The following is a 22,175-nucleotide window of genomic DNA, read 5'->3' on the forward strand; positions in this document are numbered from 1 at the left end:
CTACTTTTCGAGTATTTACAGATGGGCTCCACTTTGTGTTTAAAGTGGGCTAAGTGAAGACGCGTTTCAAGAGTTTTGCCAACTGGGGTCAACATGAGTCTCAAAAAATATTACCCCAATGTATGTAGGTCATCACGCGAATGTGTTTTTGGATGGCAAGTACCATGTAAACTGTCATACAAAGGAAAATACACACATGGTGTTATGGCATCATGTTAATAATAATGATGTAGTTTTGTATCCCGCTAGATTCCATACACTCAACCCAAAACAAAAAAAACCCCAAAACCCAAAAGCACAATTTGAATATTTTGGCAACAAATATATAGATCTAATGTTTTTGAGATTTGTAAGCCACAACGAAAACACTTTTGAATATATCAACTTTACTTCGTTACTGTTTCTTAAAATAATCCTAAAACACCAGTTGTGTACTTTCTTTTGTACGTCAGCATATAACGAATGTTTGTCACGAGTTGATGGCCCTAATCAGCCATCATAGCAAAGAAGTGAAAAAACGGCCTCAGGGTTTAACAGAAACGAAATAAACAATTTTGATGATATGAGATGAATGAAATGTCTTGACAACGCGCCTCACCCGATCAAGGGGTGAGGTGAGGTGAGGTGAGGTGAGGTAAAATAAATTATTGCACTTCCATGGCCACCTGCATGCGCTTGTGTTTAACGTATTTAATCCGGACATTCTGGTGCTATCTTACTGATATACTATCTATCAGTTCAAGGTGGACACCCCTTTCAGTGAGTGAGTGAGTGAGTTTGGTTTTACGCCTTTTTAGCAATATTCCAGCAACATCACGGCGGGGGACACCAGAAATGGGCTTCACACAATGTACCTATGTGGGGATTCGAACCCGGGTCCTCGGCGTGACGAGCCAACGCTTTAACCACTAGGCTACCCCGTCGCCCCACACCCCTTTCAGACCCAGTAAACTGTTTTATCCCCTTAATACCGAGCGCCAGTCAGGGTAACAAGTAACGGTTTGGTTTGTTTGTTGTTTAACGCCGCACTCAGCAATATTTCAGGGATATGGCGTATAATAATCGAGTCTGGACAGGACAATCCAGTGATCAACAGCATGAGCATCGATCTAGCATTTGGGGAGGATGACATCGGTCAACCAAGTCATCGAGCACCCGATCCCGTTAGTCGCTTCTTATGACAAGCATTGGCTGCTGAAGACGGAACCTTCACGGTAACAGGTCCTTATTGATGGAACCTTCACGGTAACGGGTCCTTATTGATGGAACCTTCACGGTAACGGGTCCTTATTGATGGAACCTTCACGGTAACAGGTCCTTATTGACGGAACCTTCACGGTAACAGGTCCTTATTGACGGAACCTTCACGGTAACAGGTCCTTATTGATGGAACCTTCACGGTAACAGGTCCTTATTGATGGAACCTTCACAGTAACAGGTCCTTATTGACGGAACCTTCACGGTAACGGGTCCTTATTGATGGAACCTTCACGGTAACAGGTCCTTATTGACGGAACCTTCACGGTAACAGGTCCTTATTGACGGAACCTTCACGGTAACAGGTCCTTATTGATGGAACCTTCACGGTAACAGGTCCTTATTGATGGAACCTTCACGGTAACAGGTCCTTATTGACGGAACCTTCACGGTAACAGGTCCTTATTGATGGAACCTTCACGGTAACAGGTCCTTATTGATGGAACCTTCACGGTAACAGGTCCTTATTGACGGAACCTTCACGGTAACAGGTCCTTATTGATGGAACCTTCACGGCAACAGGTCCTTACTGATGGAACCTTCACGGTAACAGGTCCTTACTGATGGAACCTTCACGGTAACAGGTCCTTATTGACGGAACCTTCACGGTAACAGGTCCTTATTGACGGAACCTTCACGGTAACAGGTCCTTATTGATGGAACCTTCACGGCAACTGGTCCTTACTGATGGAACCTTCACGGTAACAGGTCCTTATTGATGGAACCTTCACGGTAACAGGTCCTTATTGACGGAACCTTCACGGTAACAGGTCCTTATTGACGGAACCTTCACGGTAACAGGTCCTTATTGACGTAACCTTCACGGTAACAGGTCCTTATTGACGTAACCTTCACGGTAACAGGTCCTTATTGACGGAACCTTCACGGTAACAGGTCCTTATTGATGGAACCTTCACGGTAACAGGTCCTTATTGATGGAACCTTCACGGTAACAGGTCCTTATTGACGGAACCTTCACGGTAACAGGTCCTTATTGATGAATAGCTAGGAGGGACGGTATTCAAAACAGATTCACCAAGAAGACAAAGTCATCAATATCCCCCGCAATGGCAAAATACTCTTTATGAATATGTCTACTAGTTATGATTATGTCAAAGTGTTTTGGAGTGTATATAGCAAAGTGGAAGGAGAGTATTGAAAGGTTTTTAAGATCTGTTCCAGAAAGGAGCACTACCACAAATTCAGTTGAAGCCTAACTTGTTGCCATGGAAATGCAACAAGATGACATCCTCATAGTCACAGCCTAAGTCATGTTTCCACGGAAACCGCAAAAATAAAATTTGTATCTGGGTCTAAACCCCAAAAGGCACATGGATCATGCTTGACATATGTACCAAGTTTGATGAAGCTAGAATGTATAGTTTAGGAAATCTGCTCCGGACAAGATGACATCCTTATAGCCACAGCCTAAGTCACGTTTCCATGGAAACCACAAAAAATAAAATTCATATCTCGGTCTAACCATTAATCAACACATCTATGGATCATGCTTGATATGTGTACCAAGTTTGATGAAGCTAGCATGTGTAGTTTAGGAGATCTGCTCCGGACAAGATCATTGAAGATGGCATCCTCATAGTCACAGGCTAAGTCACGTTTCCATGGAAACCGCAAAAAATATAATTCATCTCGCATCTCGCGTTGTATAGATATTAAACCATTACTTGTTACCCGTAAAGATCCGGGTTAGAATTGAGTTTCAGCAACCCATGCTTGTCGTAAGAGGCGACCAATGGGATGAGCTGGTCAGGTTAAACAAGGGAGATAACTCTTGATTGTATGGACGCGCGTGGTCAAGTATAACATAGAAAAATACACATACGGCACGTGACCTGTTTTGACCAATGGATAGCCGATAATACTGTGTAAGTCGAGATAATATAAGTTCCCATGTTTTCGCGAGTTTGACATGGAGATTTATCATGTGTCCGAGTTAAATATCAAAAGAGAACGAAGTTTGATATTTAACTCGGACACATAATAAATCTCTATATGAAACTCGCAAACACATGGTAACGAATTTATCTCGACGAGCACCCCACTAAATGCGTTAAATCTGGACTGAAAGAACGAGACAATCAAAATGGCGGCCGACTGTGTCGGTACAACTTTTGGTATTTGTGAACTAAACATTTTTTGGGTTCATACCTTTGCATTCCGCACAAAACTGTAGATCTAGTCCCGTGAAATAAAGACTGAAATAAATGATTTATACAAATTAAGCAAACCGGTGGCTGAAACGGTGATTTCTTATATGCGTTTGAACGGTGACGTGACCTCGTGCAGACATTCCACTTTAGAAACTGTACAATCAAACGTTCGAAATCCACACTGTCATTCATTGCCAAACTGTTTGTCTTAAAGGAACTCTTAAATAACACAGAACAACGTAAACAATTGCAGCTCTATTAACATGAAACTTTTAACAACTTGGGTATCGAGGTTAGGTCAGCAGAACCTGTATTGGAATGCACTAGCCTCGTTTAGACTAAGCGAGAGGTTACTATAGACATGTTGGTGTTCTACATCAGGTCAACACTTACTTGTTGTAGAGAATGTGGAGATTGTTTATGGTACACTGGTACAGAAGTGGCATTTGTGACCTAGAAGTTATAGCATTTCTGTCGCTGAATTCTCCAAAGAGATCTTCCATGCTGACCCCTCTCATGTGGAAGTCAACGCATCGGTCATGGTCGCCGCTAGGACGTGTCATGGCGGACCGCGGAACCGGGCGAGAAAGCGAGACGTTTTGGGACGCTGGCATAAAGGCAGGGTGAGTAGAAGATGGGGGAAGAGAAGGTGGATTTGTGCTTAGTTTATTCTGGATGTTTTTTCCCATACGTTCCTTCTCAGAATCGCCGGGGCGGTGGGGTAGCCCAGTGGTTAAAGCGTTCGCTCGTCACGCCGAAGACTCGGGTTCGATTCCCCACAGGATGCGCAGAACATGGGTCGAATCCCATAATTTCAGTTATCATGGTGATTGGTTTCTCAGTAGTCAAGTAAGTTTTCACAAACCCTAACCCCAAACCCAAAAGTTTTTGAACGTCAGGCAACATGGCTTTTTTTTATCAAATAGGCAACACTTCGATATAGAACTTGTTAAAAGTCTGTTGCCTTCTGATGTATGATTCCATTTGCATATTATTGGATCGTTATACGAAGATTACCAGAGGTAGCGTAATGATTTAAGCGTTCGCCCGTCACGCCCAAACCAGGGTTCGTTTCCCAAATGGGAACAATGTGTTAAGCCCATCTCTGGTGTTCCCCGCCGTGATGTTACTGGAATATTGCTAAAAGCGTCGTAAAACTAAACTCACTCACTAACTCACTCTCAGAATCGCCAACTCGCGTTTGTTTATAAACAATGCAAACAAGGGAGATAACTGTTGACGGCATGTTGTTGCCAGGGACGCGCGTGGTCCAGTTTAACACAGAAAAAAAAATATACCTACGGCACGTGACCGGTTTTGACCAATGAGTAGCCGACATTGCTGTGGCTCATTGTTCCGTGCGGCGTTAAACAGCAAATAAACACGCTACTGACGTCACATATCCATCAGACAATCCCTATGGCTCATGCAAGATACTGGATGAGATGACTAGTTTAGTATCGTGTCATTCGAATCGGCTCTAAAACGTAGCTATTGTTAGCAATGGATCTTAATGAATGTATAGAGTGAACAAATAGACCCTGGATGATCGGAGATAAGTATGTATATTACAACACTGGTGTCATGAGAACTGTAACGCCTGGTAAGATTTTATCACAGCCACGTCTCCAACCTCTTGTAAACACATTATTCTCTCTTCAGACACTGAGGACAGAAGAGGCTTTGTTCCTTAATTTTAATACATTAACAACACTTGCAGTTACAATGCCAGCGAAAGGTACTTGTATATTTAATCATATATTCAGTATTTTGTGTACCTTTTTATTTCTATATAAGTGAACTTTCTAAGTTGCCGGTAAGTTTGCTGTACGAGTCATCGATACTATTTGACCAGCGTATCTTTCTGTATCCAGAAAATGAACTAAACCGACAGTTTCCGAATGTATATAAAAATGTCACATCATTGTATTGTTATGGATATTTTGCCGACAATGTACCTTCCGGGTGCCACAGCATAGGAATATACTTGCAGATTTTCTCTTGAACACATCGTCTTCGAGGAGTTCAGAAAAAACCCCCAATTGTTTAAGAAAGCTTGTTGTCTGACTGACTGAAGAATATAAAACACCGACGAGGGAGGATAATCAGCGTCGATTATCTTCTAAAACAGATTCACGGAGGCGTAAAAGGCGAAATACTGGTTAAAACTATGTGACTGGATCATTGAAACTAATATGAATAATCATGTCTTGATTTACCTGTAGCATCCATCACAACTACAATATGCCGTTATGTTTGTTCGCTGCATTTTAAGAAGCAAAGCAGTATTCCTGTCATATAGCATAGTGAAGATTGGAAGTCCGGTCAGGGTTGCATGACGCAATCTTTAATGGTGGAGTCCTAATCTGAACCCAAAAGCTTTCGTTTCGAAGCAAAATAATTTAATGATATTTGAATCCACAAATGGGACAGACTGAAAATGTGTTTAGGTTAAGGTGCTGACTGACCAAAACTTTCAGCTTGAGCTAATCTGGGATAGGAAAACACAATCATAGGCCAGAATGAAGATTTGTTTGTGGCTATAGTCGAATTTGGCATTTTGTCATTGTGTGTTAAGGATTGTGCAGAAAAAAGCAAAGATATTTTGAAAAATCAAATTTAGGTGACATAGAAATATTAATACTGTTGGTATAGGAAAAGTGAGTGAGTGTTGTTTTACGCCAACTTTAGCAGTATCACAACCATTTCACGGTAGAGGGACACTAATGTCATACAAACGTTAGTTCATGTACAAATATTGACTTCTTATCAGTTTCGATCTATATTTCAAAGGTCTGCTTCAGCGTCTGCAAGACAAAGAGGATGTTGTTGTGGCGGAGGGATATGTGTTTGAATTTGAGAGAAGAGGCTTGTTGAAAGCCGGAGCATTTGTACCAGAAGTTGTCATCGAAAGACCGGATCTGGTGCAAGTTCTTCACGAAGAGTTTGTCAATGCTGGAAGTGACGTCTGTTTAGCTTTCACGGTAGGAAAATCATTTGCTTTACACGACCCAGGGGCGGATACAGCTTTTTGAGAGTGTGTGCACACTTCATCACTTCATTTTCACCCGTTTTCACGAGAGTTTCAATGGTCATTCAATAAACTTACGGAACAAAAAGGAAGGGGGTGGGCGTCAAAGAGTATGGAAGAAGAAACGCAAAACACCAGTTGTTCACCTGATATTGTCCAGCAAGAAAAAATTACAATTAATGACTTTTCCTCGTTCAAACAATATATTTATCCAACAGTACTACGGTCACAGAGAGAAACTCAGAGTTATCGGCCGTGAAGGTGACCTTGAGAGGTTAAACAGAGATGCTTTGCGGATCGCGAGGCAGGTAGCAGACAACACCGGGACGTTAATGGCGGGAAATCTCTGCAACACGACGGTGTTCAGGAGGGATAACAAAGACGCGATTGAGACGACGGAATCCATGTTTAAAGTGAGTGCCTGTGAATCTCTTCTATTTCGGACGGTAGTTAAAACATACATTTCAAACTTGCGAATATTGACAGTATTCAGTAATTGCCATCCTTTAGCAAAGTCTAAGTGATCATTTCTGTAAAGTCCTCGAGTTGAGTTTTACCAGTTATTAAGCAACTGTGTGGCTTGTCAGCTAGGGAATAAATTGTGGTCAGACTCTAAACAGTTATTATCGTCCAAACACCGATACAGTGATGACATAAAATGTCCATTATTAAAACCAATCTAGGATTCGAAAGAGGGAACAGTTGAGAGAGGCAACTCTGACATTTGGATTCAAACCCTCAACTCGCGGATACAAGGGTTATAACTCTTCATGGCATGTTTCATAAAATTACATTCTATTGTTTGATTTAAAATGCCACTAAAGATCACCAGGCATCGTTGAAACCTTTGAGTAATATTCTCCTCTACCAGGAACAAATCCAGTGGGCGGTGGAAGAAGGCGCGGACTACATTGTTGGAGAAACCTTCAGCGAGTTCGGAGAGGCCATGCTTGCTCTCGAGTGTGTTAACAAATATGGAAATGGTGAGATTATGCAGAATTTGAACGTAATAAGATGAAATTCTGAATAATCACATTCCAATTGCGTCAGGAATCTTCTTCAGCAGACTTTTGTTCGTGAATCTGAAAACTTCATTCCAGGACTACCAGCGGCCATTAGCTTCATTCCCCATGCAGAGAACCAAACGTCAGACGGTTTGGCATTTGGCGTCGCCTGCCGCAGGCTGGAGGATGCAGGAGCGGCGGCAGTTGGATTAAACTGTGGGCGTGGTCCCAGGACAATGTTGCCTCTCATTAGGGAGATCAGACAGGCCTGCAAGGTAGTCCTGGTTGTTATGAGTGAGTGAGTGAGTGAGTGAGTTTCACGCCGCCATCAACTGTACTTCATTGATATCACAGCCTGCCAGCTAAATGTAGCTTGAGAAACGTAGCATTTCACGACTAAGGGGAAGCTTTCGAGCACTGGTATCATGAAAACCAAGTATAAGAATCAAAACAGGCCGAATCTTGAACTTGTGCCAGCAATCGTATGATTCTGGCAGACCTAAGGGACGTAACTCGGCATGACGAAATGTAACAGATGCTTGGACCGTTCGTGACCCTAGTTATATTGTACAAACTGATAGCAAATGGATGGTATCACTGGCTAACGTAAGACCGCTCAGCAGAGCCATTTTCGAAACATGGGTATAGACAATGTCTGCTTCTTTAGTTAATGGGCAAATTCAACCAGAGGATTCCCATTTCTTTACGTTTATATCACAAAATCCGTTTACTGTTTATAGGGACCAGTTATTGCATTGCCGGTGACGTACCGCACATGTTCAGATCATCCTACGTTCCAGTCGCTCAAAGATCCACTGACAGGTACGTGGTCTGCATGCTCTGAATGTTTACAAACGTGTTTTAGGTACGTGGTCTGCATGCCCTGAATGTTTACAAACATGTTTCCGGTACGTGGTCTGCATGCTCTGAATGTTTACAAACGTGTTTCCGGTACGTGGTCTGCATGCTCTGAATGTTTACAAACGTATTTCCGGTACGTGGTCTGCATGATCTGAATGTTAACACACGTGATTCGGGTACGTGGTCTGCATGCTCTGAATGTTTACACACGTATTACCGGTACGTGGTCTGCATGCTCTGAATGTTTACAAACGTGTTTCCGGTACGTGGTCTGCATGCTCTGAATGTTTACAAACATGTTTCCGGTGCGTGGTCTGCATGCTCTGAATGTTTACAAACATGTTTCCGGTGCGTGGTCTGCATGCTCTGAATGTTTACATAATGTTTCCGGTACGTGGTCTGCATGCTCTGAATGTTTACACACGTGTTTCCGGTACGTGGTCTGCATGCTCTGAATGTTTACAAACATGTTTCCGGTACCTGGTTTGCATGCTCTAAATGTTTACATACGTGTTTCCGGTACGTGGTCTGCATGCTCTGAATGTTTACACACGTATTTCCGGTACGTGGTCTGCATGCTCTGAATGTTTACAAACGTGTTTCCGGTACGTGGTCTGCATGCTCTGAATGTTTACAAACATGTTTCCGGTGCGTGGTCTGCATGCTCTGAATGTTTACAAACATGTTTTCGGTGCGTGGTCTGCATGCTCTGAATGTTTACATAATGTTTCCGGTACGTGGTCTGCATGCTCTGAATGTTTACACACGTGTTTCCGGTACGTGGTCTGCATGCTCTGAATGTTTACAAACATGTTTCCGGTACCTGGTTTGCATGCTCTAAATGTTTACAAACATGTTTCCGGTGCGTGGTCTGCATGCTCTGAATGTTTACATAATGTTTCCGGTACGTGGTCTGCATGCTCTGAATGTTTACACACGTATTTCCGGTACGTGGTCTGCATGCTCTGAATGTTTACAAACATGTTTCCGGTGCGTGGTCTGCATGCTCTGAATGTTTACAAACATGTTTCCGGTGCGTGGTCTGCATGCTCTGAATGTTTACATAATGTTTCCGGTACGTGGTCTGCATGCTCTGAATGTTTACACACGTGTTTCCGGTACGTGGTCTGCATGCTCTGAACGTTTACAAACATGTTTCCGGTACCTGGTTTGCATGCTCTAAATGTTTACAAACATGTTTCCGGTGCGTGGTCTGCATGCTCTGAATGTTTACATAATGTTTCCGGTACGTGGTCTGCATGCTCTGAATGTTTACACACGTATTTCCGGTACGTGGTCTGCATGCTCTGAATGTTTACAAACGTATTTCCGGTACGTGGTCTGCATGCTCTGAATGTTTACATACGTGTTTCCGGTACGTGGTCTGCATGCTCTGAATGTTTACATACGTATTTCCGGTACGTGGCCTGCATGCTCTGAATGTTTACAAACGTGTTTCCGGTACGTGGTTTGCATGCTCTGAATGTTTACAAACATGTTTCCGGTGCGTGGTCTGCATGCTCTGAATGTTTACATACTGTTTCCGTTACGTGGTCTGCATGCTCTGAATGTTTACAAACGTGTTTCCGGTACGTGGTCTGCACGCTCTGAATGTTTACAAACATGTTTCCGGTACGTGGTCTGGATGCTCTGAATGTTTACATACGTGTTTCCGGTACGTGGTCTGCATGCTCTGAATGTTTACAAACGTATTTCCGGTACGTGGTCTGCATGATCTGAATGTTTACAAACATGTTTCCGGTACGTGGTCTGGATGCTCTGAATGTTTACATACGTGTTTCCGGTACGTGGTCTGCATGCTCTGAATGTTTACAAACGTATTTCCGGTACGTGGTCTGCATGATCTGAATGTTTACACACGTGTTTCCGGTACGTGGTCTGCATACTCTGAATGTTTACAAACATGTTTCCGGTACGTGTTTTGACTTTATTATTTTTGTGGTTTTTTCGGAGGGTAAGGGTGAGGTTGTTAAAATAAAATTTAATGTTTAATGAAGAGGAATTGATCGTCGCGGAAGATCCTCAGTATATCTTGGAAAGTATGTTCCTGAAACACAGAAAATCCTGTGAATTTAACCTTTAATTATGCCTCAATATGTCTGTTGAAGGTGCTATGGCGTTTCCGGTTGACCTTCCTGGGCAAGCGTGTGGACGAACGGAAATTGCCGACTTTGCCCGAGAAGCCAAATCCCTGGGCGTGCAGTACGTGGGACTATGTTGTGGCAACGCTTCTCACTACATTCGGGTGGTGGCGGAGGAATACGGGCGTCGACCCCCCTCCAGTAGATACTCCCCCGATATGTCCCAGCACTTTATTTTCGGGAAGAACAAAAGCAGCGAGGACCCTTACCAGCAGGCGCTCAAGAAGAAAGTTGAAGGCATAACAGGCTGATGAAAGAGAAAACAAACTCTCACCATTCTGTAATTAAGTTAATTTGACATTAAACCTTCTTGCTTGTTTATTTTATAGCATGTATACAAAATAATTTAAATCAAATTTTTCCTACGTTAGTGATTTTATAGGGGCAGAGGGGTAACCTAGTGGTTAAAACGTTCGTTCATTACGCCAAAGACAAATTTTATTTATTAAATCTTTATTGGCAAACAACTGCTGGACTACAGCTGAACTTTTATTTGTTTCTTATTTTTGTCGGCATAAAGTTACATGTGAAACAAAGTATCAGTCATGTAGTTGCGATCTGATTTCTTATACCAATCTACATTGCCACAAATGTACCAAGCCAACTATTCACAAACTGTTGCAAGAAAAAGAGCGATGGCGGAATAAACAGTTGTTAATAAAATAATAAAACTATACTAGGCACATAAAGAAACTGTGCATACAAAAATTTAAAATCGAAATTTATCAAACCTGTGCAGACACATAAGGATTTAAACTCAGAGATTAGTGACGTGCCATGTTCCGTGACGTCAGTGGGTTCGTCCTTGAGACGTGCAATACTTTGTTGCACGTGCATTCCGGGAAAGAGAAACAGAGCAAATGAATGCCACACAATACTGTCACTTTGGAAAGCTCAACCCCTGCCCTTGCGATCGTTCAAAAAATTAAACGGCTATTGAAACGCATAGCATGCCAAGGCTCACGTCTGCACAACGTCATGAGGCCATTGGGATGGTCCGTGGGGGAATGTCTCAACGACATGTGGCTGCACATTTCCACTGCCACCGGAACACCATTTCTGCGCTGGTGAGACGCTACCAGAACACAAATGACGTCATCGATCGGCCACGTTCTGGACGTCCATGTGTAACAACGCCAAGACAGGACATATGGATAAGGGTGACCCATCTTCGCCACAGGTTTCAGACTGCAGTGATGACTGCCCGAACCATCCCAGGACTTCGCCGTATCCACCCTAACACAGTTCGACAACGTTTACGTCATCACGGGATCAGACCACGACGTCGCGCCATACGGCCTATCCTGACACAACGTCATCGACAAGGTCGCCGAATGTGGTGCCGAAATCATGTCCGCAGGCCCTTGTTTTGGTGGGGAAATGTTGTTTTTCCAGGTTTTCCAGGTTTAACATTTCCCATAGTGATGGACGTCAACGTGCCTATAGACGCGTGGGAGAACGTTATGCACAGGCCTGTGTCTTGGAGAGGAATCGCTTTGGTGGTGGTTCTGTGATGATTTGGGGTGGAATAACAGCACGCCAAAGAACTCCTTTAGTGATTGTTCAGGGCAACTTAACTGGTGTGGGCTACAGGGATCAGATTCCACTTCCCTATTCCGTACCTCGGAATCCCATGAGATGCTAAGTTTTGGAATTTGACTTGAAGAATCGAGCTTACTAATTTTTTGGATTTTTACAGTGATTAAGAAGAACTTTGGATTTTCATGGTGTTGATCGCCGTTGTATATTGCCGAGAATCGATTGTGCTAGTTGGTTCGAGGAATCGTCACTTCAAGAGGAAGGAATTGCTCGGCATTTGCTAATTTTATCAACTCGGACCAGTCACGGAAACAGCCGAGAACTTCCACAGAAACAAACAATGGCGGACACGGAAGATCTGAGTGATATTTCTGCCGATGAGAGCGACTTGTTTGACTCCTTGCTCAATAGTTGTCACCAGGAAAAGTTTGACAATGACACTAACAACGAGGATGACATAAGTGCCATCAATGAACTTGTCTGCGACTTGAGGGATTTCTTCGGTAATGACGAAGACACCTCTGAAAAAATTCGGACCGACCTCGCCCAAACAGTGAATGACGGTGTGTCTAAACAGCCAACCATGGCGAAAATCAAAACAGTTATGGATCGATACAAACGGCCAGAAAACTGTGAAGGTTTGACTGTTCCCCGTATCAATGAGGAAATTTGGCATCAAGCAAAGGCCCACACCAAGTCCAAGGACTTAAAATCACAACACCTGCAAGGTTTGCTAATCAAGGCTATGATTCCCCTGGTGCAAATAACCGATTCCCTCATGGCAGTAGTGACAGACGGGAAAGAACTCGACATAAAGGGGACCATGAGAAAAGCCATGGACACCATCAGGTTGTTGGCAGCGGCCCATGCAGACCTCAACACTAAAAGGCGAGAGAGTTTCAAACAAGATCTGAGTGGCCCCTACAAGAGACTCTGCTCTGCATCAGGTCCAACTACAAAGTATCTATTTGGTGACGACCTCACCAAACGAATTAAAGAAATCTCAGAAGCTAACCGACTCGGGAAGAAGATCTTCCAACCAAACTCCAGGGATAAACCGAAAGGTAAAAGCTATCAGTATCACAGATATGAACCTTATGCGAACAACAGACAAGGGCAGACTTTCAGCAAGAGCACCCCTTCCCACAACAGAGGGAAACCAGCAGGCAGAGGTAGAGGCCAGCATCACAATGCTTTTTTAAGCAAACGCCAGAGGGACTACCCTCGGAACTGACAGAAGACCTCCCCTACATGAGGTGAGAGCTAAAACATGTATCCTTCACTGCCAGAACAACCCCAAGAATTATATAGCAGGCAAGACCAGTCAGTTCTTGACAAATTGGTATGGGATTACCTCCGATCAATGGGTGTTATCGAGCATTGCAGGGGTTACTTTAGACTTGATTGAAGTGCCTGCACAGCGGTATACCCCTAAACCAATAATGTTTAATCTTACAGAAATGGAGCAAATGGAATCGGAGATAGGTTTCATGTTACAAAAAGGTATTATTTAATCTTGTTCCCATACATCAGGAGAGTACATTTCAAACATATTTGCGAGAACCAAGAAGGATGACTCCTTGCGAGTTATTCTCAATCTCAAATCTCTAAATGACATTGTTGATTCACCTCATTTTAAGATGGATACTTTCCGAACAGCATTAAATCTAGTGCACAAGGACTGCTATTTTGCATCCATAGACCTCAAAGATGCATATTTCTCAATTTCTGTCAAGGAACAAGATAGGAAATATCTGAGATTTCTTTGGGATGGAGAGCTTTTTCAATTTACATGTATGCCAAACGGGCTCTCATCAGCTCCGAGGATTTTCATGAAATTGCTCAAACCAGTGTTTTCTTCAATTAGACAGTTTGGGTATTCAAACACTGTGTATATCGACTGATAATGTTGTGTATACTGTGCAGCTTTTGGACAAACTAGGGTTCACTGTACACCCAGATACATCTGTGCTGGTTCCCTCAAAAGAGATCACTTATTTGGGTTTCATCATCAACAGTGCATATATGACAGTTACCCTGACACAAGAGAAGGCTGATAATATCAAGCAAGATTGTAGAGATGTCTTAAAAAAGTCTCATGTGTCTATTAGGGAATTGGCAGCATTGATAGGGAAACTTAACGCAACTGGATATGGGATGAAATATGCCCTTTTGTATTACAAGAGGTTGGAGATATTCAAAATTTGGTGCCTCAAGCAGAAGAAAGGGAACTATGATGCAAGTGTTGTATTGAGTGATGAATGTGAATCTGACATATTGTGGTGGGCAGACAACACAGGCTGTTACTCTCAACCTATTGAACTATGCGACCCTGATCTAACTGTTCAATCTGATGCGTCAAAAAGAGGTTGGGGGTTGGGGTGGGGTGGCCTAAACAAGACAGGTGGGCTCTGGTCAGATGAGGAAAGTGGGAAACACATTAAATTCCTTGAAATATATGCTGGTCTCCTTACATTGCAATCATTATGTAGTGGGGCTCATGATACTCACATAAAACTTGACTGACTGACTGACTGAGTTTAGTTTTACGCCGCTTTTAGCAATATTCCAGCAATATCACGGCGGGGGACACCAGAAATGGGCTTAACACATTGTGCCCATGTGGGGAATCGAACCCGGATCTTCGACGTGACCAGCCAACGCTTTAACCACTAGGCTACCCCACCGCCCCATATAAAACTTGAAATGGACAATACCACGGCTGTGGCTTATGTGAACAATATGGGAGGTACTAAGCCCAGCTGTAATGATATGGCAAGAACAATGTGGTTGTGGTGCAAACAAAGGAATATCTGGTTGAGTGCAGCTCATTTGCCGGGGGCAGATAACTGTGAAGCTGATTGGTACTCGAGAAATGTCACTGATGACAAAGAGTGGACGTTAGATCATAACGTGTTCTATAAACTAACTAGGGTGTTTGGAGTTCAATGTAGATATTTATTCGCATCAAGACTGAATAACCAGTCCCCTAGATATGTTTCATGGTTCCCTGACCCGGGTGCACAAGCTGTAGATGCTTTCACTTTGTCATGGAAATCTAGTTTTGACTATATCTTCTGCCCATTCAGTGTCATTGGGAAAGTGCTGCAGAACGTCAAGCTGGAGGAAGCCGATGTCCTGATGATAGCTCCATTATGGCCAACTCAGTGCTGGTTCGGCAAGCTACTGGAATTATCAACAGACTGTCCCAGGTTGCTACCAAAGTCCAAGTCCCTTCTGACACTACCCAACAACACCGAAGCAGTACATCAATTGCACGGGAAGCTGAAGGCAACAGCATTCAGCTTATCAGGAAAATATTGGAAAGTCAAGGCATTCAGGAGCCAGTTATCAACATCATACTGCAATCATGGAAAAGTTCCACACACAAGCAGTATGGGACTTATATCCAAAAGTGGCTGTTGTTTTGCAGTGAGAGATGTGTTAATCCCCTTTCACCATCTTTAGCAGAAGGTCTTAACTTTTTGGAGAGACTATATCAAAAAGGCCTGAGCTACTCCGCTATAAATACAGCCCGTTCAGCCTTGTCAACACTTGTGAAAATAGACAACAATAGTTTTGGACAGCATGAATTAGTTATCCGCTTTATGAAAGGGATCTTCCACCTTAGACCTGCTTTACCCTGTGTATTCAGACAGTTTTACAACAAACCGATAGCCACTGATGGACAGTTCGGTCAAGCACTACTGGAGTTTAATGCTAATCACCATGAGTGATGATAAACTTATCATAATAAGAGTGACATTATTGCTAAAGCCTAACAATGTTGACAATGACATGTACATGTTTTTTATAACAGTATGGTTTTCATTTTATTACTATGGAAATTACTAAGCAGTTCTCTAGGGACATTTGTCCAGTTTATTAAACAATTGGATTTGCCCTGTGGTTTTTGTGATCCTTCTGATTGTATAATGGAGAAAATATGTTTCTTGCTCTAAATATCTCATGGGATTCCGAGGTACGGAATAGGGAAGTGGAATTTAAAAATTAAACGAAACTTACCTGTAAGTTGAAGTTTGATATAAATTCCACTGACCTATGAAGTACAGAGGGATCACATGCCCACCCATTGTATCCCTTCCCTTGGTACCCAAGAATCATATTTTCAAGTTAAATACTGATACTTACGCGCATGCGCACATCTCATGTGATCCCTCTGTACTTCATAGGTCAGTGGAATTTATATCAAACTTCAACTTACAGGTAAGTCTCTTTAAATTTTTAAATTCTTCGACCTGTGGCAATTCCTTTTCTGCAACGTCATGGCCCTGGGTTAACATTCCAACAGGACAATGCCCGCCCTCATACGGCAAGGGTTGCTATGGATTTCTTGCAACACCACAACGTTGACTTACTGCCTTGGCCTGCAAATTCACCGGATCTCTCCCCGATAGAGCATGTTTGGGACGAGATGGGTCGACGTCTACGCCGTCTTCCTCATCCGCCAGATAACGTCCTTGACCTTGCAACAGAACTTGAGAGAATCTGGCGTGACATCCCACAAGCCTTCCTTGCACGTTTGATAAGCTCTATGCGTCGTCGATGCACTGCTGTTCTCAATGCCGATGGTGGACATACCCGTTATTGAGCTTGTTACATGGTCGTTTGACCCCTGTCCCGCTTGTGGACTCGTGACGTTATTGTGATTGACTTTTCAATTGAAATTCTCCCGACTTGTTATGGTCTCATGATCCCTCCATTAAAATTTATATGTACCTTTGACATTGTTATCGTACTTATCAACTGGGATAATATTTTGACAATGCACAGTTTCTTTATGTGGCTAGTGTATATGATAAAATTATGCGATAAAACTATTAATTAAACTATGCGATAAAACTATATGATAAAACTATGCGATAAAACTATATAAGAAAAGTAAACTCTCAAACCTCCGAAGTTCCCCGAGAGCGGAAGTCGTTAGTTCGTTCCCTTGGCATAGCAAAGGTCGTTAAAAGATGGTACTTGTTGTTACTCTGCCTGGCGCTAGGCAATATGGGGATAAGGACAGGCCTGGACCGAATCAGTATGTGTTGGAGTGTGCGGCATGCTAGCACTACAACATCGACAACGACGACAACATCGGCTTAAATCAAGTCTATGGCACGTATACGTGCGTACATGTTGCTCTGTACAGGTAATCTTGTAAGCGACGCAAAACCTCATTTCACATCACGTCACCTATGCGTGATGGGAATACAGTTAAACTCTGATCTCCCCGCCATGCAGGCACGTAGCAAGCAAACTTTATTCGTGTAAGCCCGATATGTTGCAAAGCTTTATATTTAGATAGTATTGAGGGCTTGTCCAACCTTTTTAACAACAATATGTGTAAGCCCAGGCTTTTTTCATAATGGTAGCTACGCTCCTTAGCCCAGCGGATAAGTGATCAAATTGTGCACTTTGTGTTACAAGCATGAAATTTGGCATGATTGTACCTTATACCATTCTAATTGAAAAAAGATCGGGAGGCCTCGCAGATTTTTTATTATTTTCCATCTATACATGTCTTTTTATCGTTAACGGTTAGGTCTACGGAAGTCAATTTATATGATGACTACCCGAAAATGGGAAAATTGGTGGCCATTTTTCAAATTTGCCGCCATATAGAGTACATCAGTAAAATAAGTATGAGATCATCCCATGATCTAAAATATTTTATCATTTCTTTGCAAATTCAATACGAGAAGCCTCACAGATTGTGGTCATTTTTCATATTTGGGGGGGAAAAGTGGGAAAAAATTGTCATGGAGCTCAAATATTGCCGAGTGCGGCGTTAGAAAAATACTCCAAAATTTAATATCAGGTAGTAATACCGGTTTTCGTTATACACATTTCAAATATAATTAACAGGGACAAGAAAATACATTAATTCGTTATATCCGTTAGTTCGTTATAAATATGTTCGTTATAAAAGAAGTTTGCTGTATGAGTTTGCTGTATGTAGTTTCAAGGGATGTGTTGTGCAGTCGCCACGGCTGTGGTAGGATGATGAAGCAAGTGAGCAACCCGGATTTAGCGGGCCTGGGGTTGGGTGGTAACTCTTGGACGGCCGCTTCTCGGGCTGTCTTGGGTGAATTGGTCGGCAAGAAACGACCCCAAAGGCGATCCCAAAGGAAATACGACAATAAAGGCTGCTGTTGTATTGACGAACTCTTTGTGTACAGACGTTATCAGATTAGTACCGGAGGTAGCGCCTCGCAAGACTCACGGGCCCTACTTGTCGTTAGAGGTGATTAACGGTATCGGGTGTTCAGGCTCGCTGCCTTGGTTGATACATCAATGCTCAAGTTGCTGCTCACAGGATTATCTGGCCCAGACTCTATTATTTACAGACTGTCGCCATATACTCGTAGCTGGAATATTGCTGAGTGCAGCGTTAAACAACAAACAAACAATGTATTGAGTGTCTGAGAAGACAACGTGTAACTCATTACAGGCTTGATAGTGGTCCGGGAGGACTGGTTAGGGTTCCATGCCTAAAAGGCTGGAGATCTATTGGAATCGTTCGAATTATTATTATTATGTGTTTATCATTATAATATGCCGGCGTTTCTTTGTTAAATTCATAACTCAAGTACCAGTTGTCAGAATCGTTTCCGGTGGTGGGGTAGCCTAATGGTTAAAGCGTTGGCTCGTCACGCCGAAGACCCGGGTTCGAATCCCCACATGGGCACAATGTGTGAAGCCCATTTCTGGTGTCCCCCGCCGTGATGTTGCTGGAATATTGCTAAAAGCGGCGTAAAACCAAACTCAGTCAGTCAGAATCGTTTCCCAAAAATTGTTAAAGACTCTTATAGTTTGCGCTTGCGCCAATCATGGACATTAGTGGTTCATATGGTTGATTGTTGCCAGTCAGTGGAGTGAGTAGGGGTTTTGACGATGTGCTCTGAGAGAGCTGATTTCTGGTCCATTTTTTGTACAGATGTTTTGTGCTCCTTCAGTCGTATGTCAAATGGGCGGGATGTTTCACCTACAGTCCGTTTGGCTCAAAAGCGGACCGATGAATTGCAATCTAACTAGAAAACTAATAAACATAACATACTCAATGAAACGCTGATCATAATCAAAACATCATACCCACTCTGTGAGGTTTTTGCAGAATTTTTGTCCTAAAAATAATAAAGTTGTTTAACAAACTATCATTAAAATATTGACACAGTTCACTGTTTGTTACGAGAAGCACGTTCACAGACAAAGTTATTTATTCATTAACACGTGCTGTGCCGTCTCCATCCGTTCTCGAACGCCTGGCTGTCCCATTCTTTGCACTCCTCCCTCGTAACAAATAGTGAACTGTGTCAATATTTTAATGATAGATTGTTAAACAACTTTTTTATTTTTAGGACAAAAATTCTGCAAAAACCTCACAGAGTTCGTATGATGTTTTGATTATGATCAGCGTTTCATTGAGTATGTTATGTTTATTAGTTTTCGAGTTGCAATTCATCGGTCCGCTTTTGAGCCAACCGGACTGTATGTATGTGGAGCCAGAATTACAGTGCAGTTTGTATATGCATCCCCTGGGTCTATTTGGGGTCTAAATAACTAGCGCAAGCGAAATCTATTAGAGTCTTTAACGATAAGACAATTACAACCGCAGCTGAACAGGGATCAAGGAGTGTACCTCCCCAGTGCCTGGGAAGTCAATTAGCTCATTACTGGCTTCTACCCACATCTGCTAATCACTTGTATAAACTCTTCTCTTGTATAAACAACTCCCATTATCTGTACATCTCACTCTTTCATCTCCTGTTTCTTATCCAATTTATTGTATATACATGCAACACTGACTTCTGGTACATTTAGTATATATACTCAATGATGTATCTTGCTTGTTACAATTCACCTGACGAAGGGTCAAGGAATAGCCCAGAAACGTTGTGACATACAATAAAGAAGAAGTTGTCATCCATGCCAGTGGCGATTTCGTGCACTGCTTGGATGTGCATTTGAGATCTATTCACGCTTTCTGGCGTTCATCTACAACTACTTGTACCTCACATCACGTATTTTTCGACCAAATGTTGAATGTTCACGTAGACTATGATTGCCAGTTGTATAATCCGACTACATCCCGTAGCTAGTGAGTGAGTGAGTGAATATGGTTTTACGCCGCTTAAAGCAAGATTCAAGCAATATCACATTGTACCCATGTGGGGAATCGAACCCGGGCCTTCGGCGTGACGAGCCAACGCTTTAACAACTTAAAGGCCGTGGCGCATACCTCCAAACCGCCGTGGGTTTCTAAATAGTCTCCCATTTGCTACCCCTGAGCAGTGAAGATGTTATCAGCCGGTGAGTGACAAGGCTGTAACGGCTATGGGTGCCTGGCAAGAGCCTGGCTATGTCAAAGGTTAACCTTGGAATTTACTACTAGAATAAACATGTGCCTTATAGTAAATGTCCAACAACTCTTTCACTTCATATTTTGATGACTAAAGAGATTACTTAAATTAGCATATATGAAGCATCAAATTTTACTTATATTCTGAATATAAAATCTTCAGCAAAGAGATGTCAGCATCAGATAGTGGGCAACCCTAGCTCTGCACAGCATGGTGTCAGGGGAGTGGGGGAGGAGGGCATTTTCCCAGCCTGCCTGAAATGTGAAACCCGAATGAAACATTTCCCCACTCCAAGGCTTGTTTCTATGGAAACGCACCTCCTCTGGCCACCTGACTGACACAGTGGGAAATTCAAATCTGGATTTAAAAATGAGAAACATATTTTCAAAATGTATGCTTTGTAGACTCTCTGCATCCATACTTTTTACTGTGAGTCTTCACAACATACTTCTTTATACTATGACTTAATATCAGCCTGAACCGGCGAGTCAGTTTTGTGATATTTCATGGAATGTACTTGAATACTACATTGCTTTGCATCTAAGGTCAGCTTCGACAAGGCAAGGAGGCCACACCCCATCTGTGTATAGGTTTTAACCCTGGCCTTTAACAATTTGGCTACCCCCGCCGCTAGTAAGACTAGCTAGTATGATTAAGAACAGAAAAGGAAAGAAAAGAAACCATGAATCTGGGAAAACAAAGTATCACATTGCTTACTATAGTCAGAGACCATATTTCGGTATATGGTCCCTGCTATAGTTCATATCTGTACAAACACACGGCTCTTTTCAGATGACCCGTGAAGATCCGGGGTAGAATAGGTCTTCAGCAACCCATGTGCTTGCCATAAAAAGGCGACTATCTTGTCGTAAGAGGCGACTAACGGGATCGGGTGGTCAGTTTCGCTGACTTGGTTGACACATGTCATCGGTTCCCAATTGCGCAGATCGATGCTCATGCTGTTGATCACTGGATTGTCTGGTCCAGACTCGATTATTTACAGACCGCCGCCATATAGCTGGAATATTGCTGAGTGCGGCGTAAAACTAAACTCACTCACTCACTCACTCTTTTCAGATAAGACCACCAAGGTTCGTGTTCCCTTCCCGTGGTATCAAATTATTAGGGCTGCTCAATATAACCGATTTACCGGTTCAGACATGGAAAACGATACGTATTGCGATACGCTGATCGAAAACCGGTATTTTGACATGCATTCGGAAAACTTCGTAACACTCGGAAATCTTCGGATATTTCCGCTTTTTTAAATTGTTCCTTTCCTTGTTTCATTTGTGCCAAACATTATTTACATTTTTATTTTGTCATGATTAAAAGTTTTTATTAACGCCTAATCAAGCATTGTGATTTTGTTGTGTTTTTACTTTATAAATCAAGCATTAACTCGATTATACGTATTTTTGTTAAAGGAAACTTGTTGCAATATATTGCAATACATATCGCAATACATGCTTTCGCATCGCAATTTATCGCAATATGAAAATTCCTTGCAATACCCACCCCTACAAATTATATTATTAGATCCATTATTATGAGCTTCTAAATAAATTGAATCCAAATCAAATCACATAACCTGTATTCATAAATATCTACACTGGCCTCCTGGTGCGTCTCATAGTAACTTTGATGTCATCCGAGGAAGTTTTCAAAGAACCTTGTACTGAATAATTAACTCACTTAGATCATGGAGCCTACATCGCTGCTCGCAACTATATTTATCTATCGCCCTCATTTCGCCTATCTCATTCACAAGCAACACG

General features: G+C 42.4%; 2 protein-coding genes across 2 annotated transcripts; both read left to right on the plus strand.

Annotated features, from left to right (window-relative positions):
* Positions 1–4,455: 4,455 nt before the first annotated feature.
* Positions 4,456–10,795, plus strand: LOC124262606 (betaine--homocysteine S-methyltransferase 1-like). Its single transcript, XM_046697112.1, has 7 exons — positions 4,456–5,166; positions 6,222–6,412; positions 6,678–6,872; positions 7,331–7,442; positions 7,560–7,738; positions 8,204–8,285; positions 10,454–10,795. Exons 1-7 carry the CDS (start codon positions 4,974–4,976, stop codon positions 10,735–10,737), a joined length of 1,236 nt encoding a protein of 411 aa, XP_046553068.1. The 5' UTR covers positions 4,456–4,973; the 3' UTR covers positions 10,738–10,795.
* A 1,567-nt stretch (positions 10,796–12,362) lies between these two features.
* LOC124262610 lies at positions 12,363–13,266 on the plus strand. Its single transcript, XM_046697116.1, has one exon. The coding sequence runs from the start codon at positions 12,366–12,368 to the stop codon at positions 13,257–13,259; it is 894 nt and encodes a 297-aa protein (XP_046553072.1). The 5' UTR covers positions 12,363–12,365; the 3' UTR covers positions 13,260–13,266.
* Positions 13,267–22,175: the final 8,909 nt, after the last annotated feature.

The sequence above is a fragment of the Haliotis rubra genome, unplaced genomic scaffold (genome assembly GCF_003918875.1).
Source record: "Haliotis rubra isolate DU_JTF1 unplaced genomic scaffold, ASM391887v1 Scf847, whole genome shotgun sequence".
NCBI classification, from domain to species: Eukaryota; Metazoa; Mollusca; class Gastropoda; order Lepetellida; family Haliotidae; genus Haliotis; species Haliotis rubra.

Excerpts from the sequence above, each read along its gene's own strand:
- LOC124262610 (XM_046697116.1), top strand. The coding sequence starts at position 12,366 with ATGGCGGACACGGAAGATCTGAGTGATATTTCTGCCGATGAGAGCGAC.
- LOC124262606 (XM_046697112.1), top strand. The coding sequence starts at position 4,974 with ATGATCGGAGATAAGTATGTATATTACAACACTGGTGTCATGAGAACT. Across the intron at positions 6,873-7,330 it reads CGACGGAATCCATGTTTAAA|GAACAAATCCAGTGGGCGGT; the intron begins GTGAGTGCCTGT and ends CTCCTCTACCAG. Across the intron at positions 8,286-10,453 it reads GCTCAAAGATCCACTGACAG|GTGCTATGGCGTTTCCGGTT; the intron begins GTACGTGGTCTG and ends TGTCTGTTGAAG.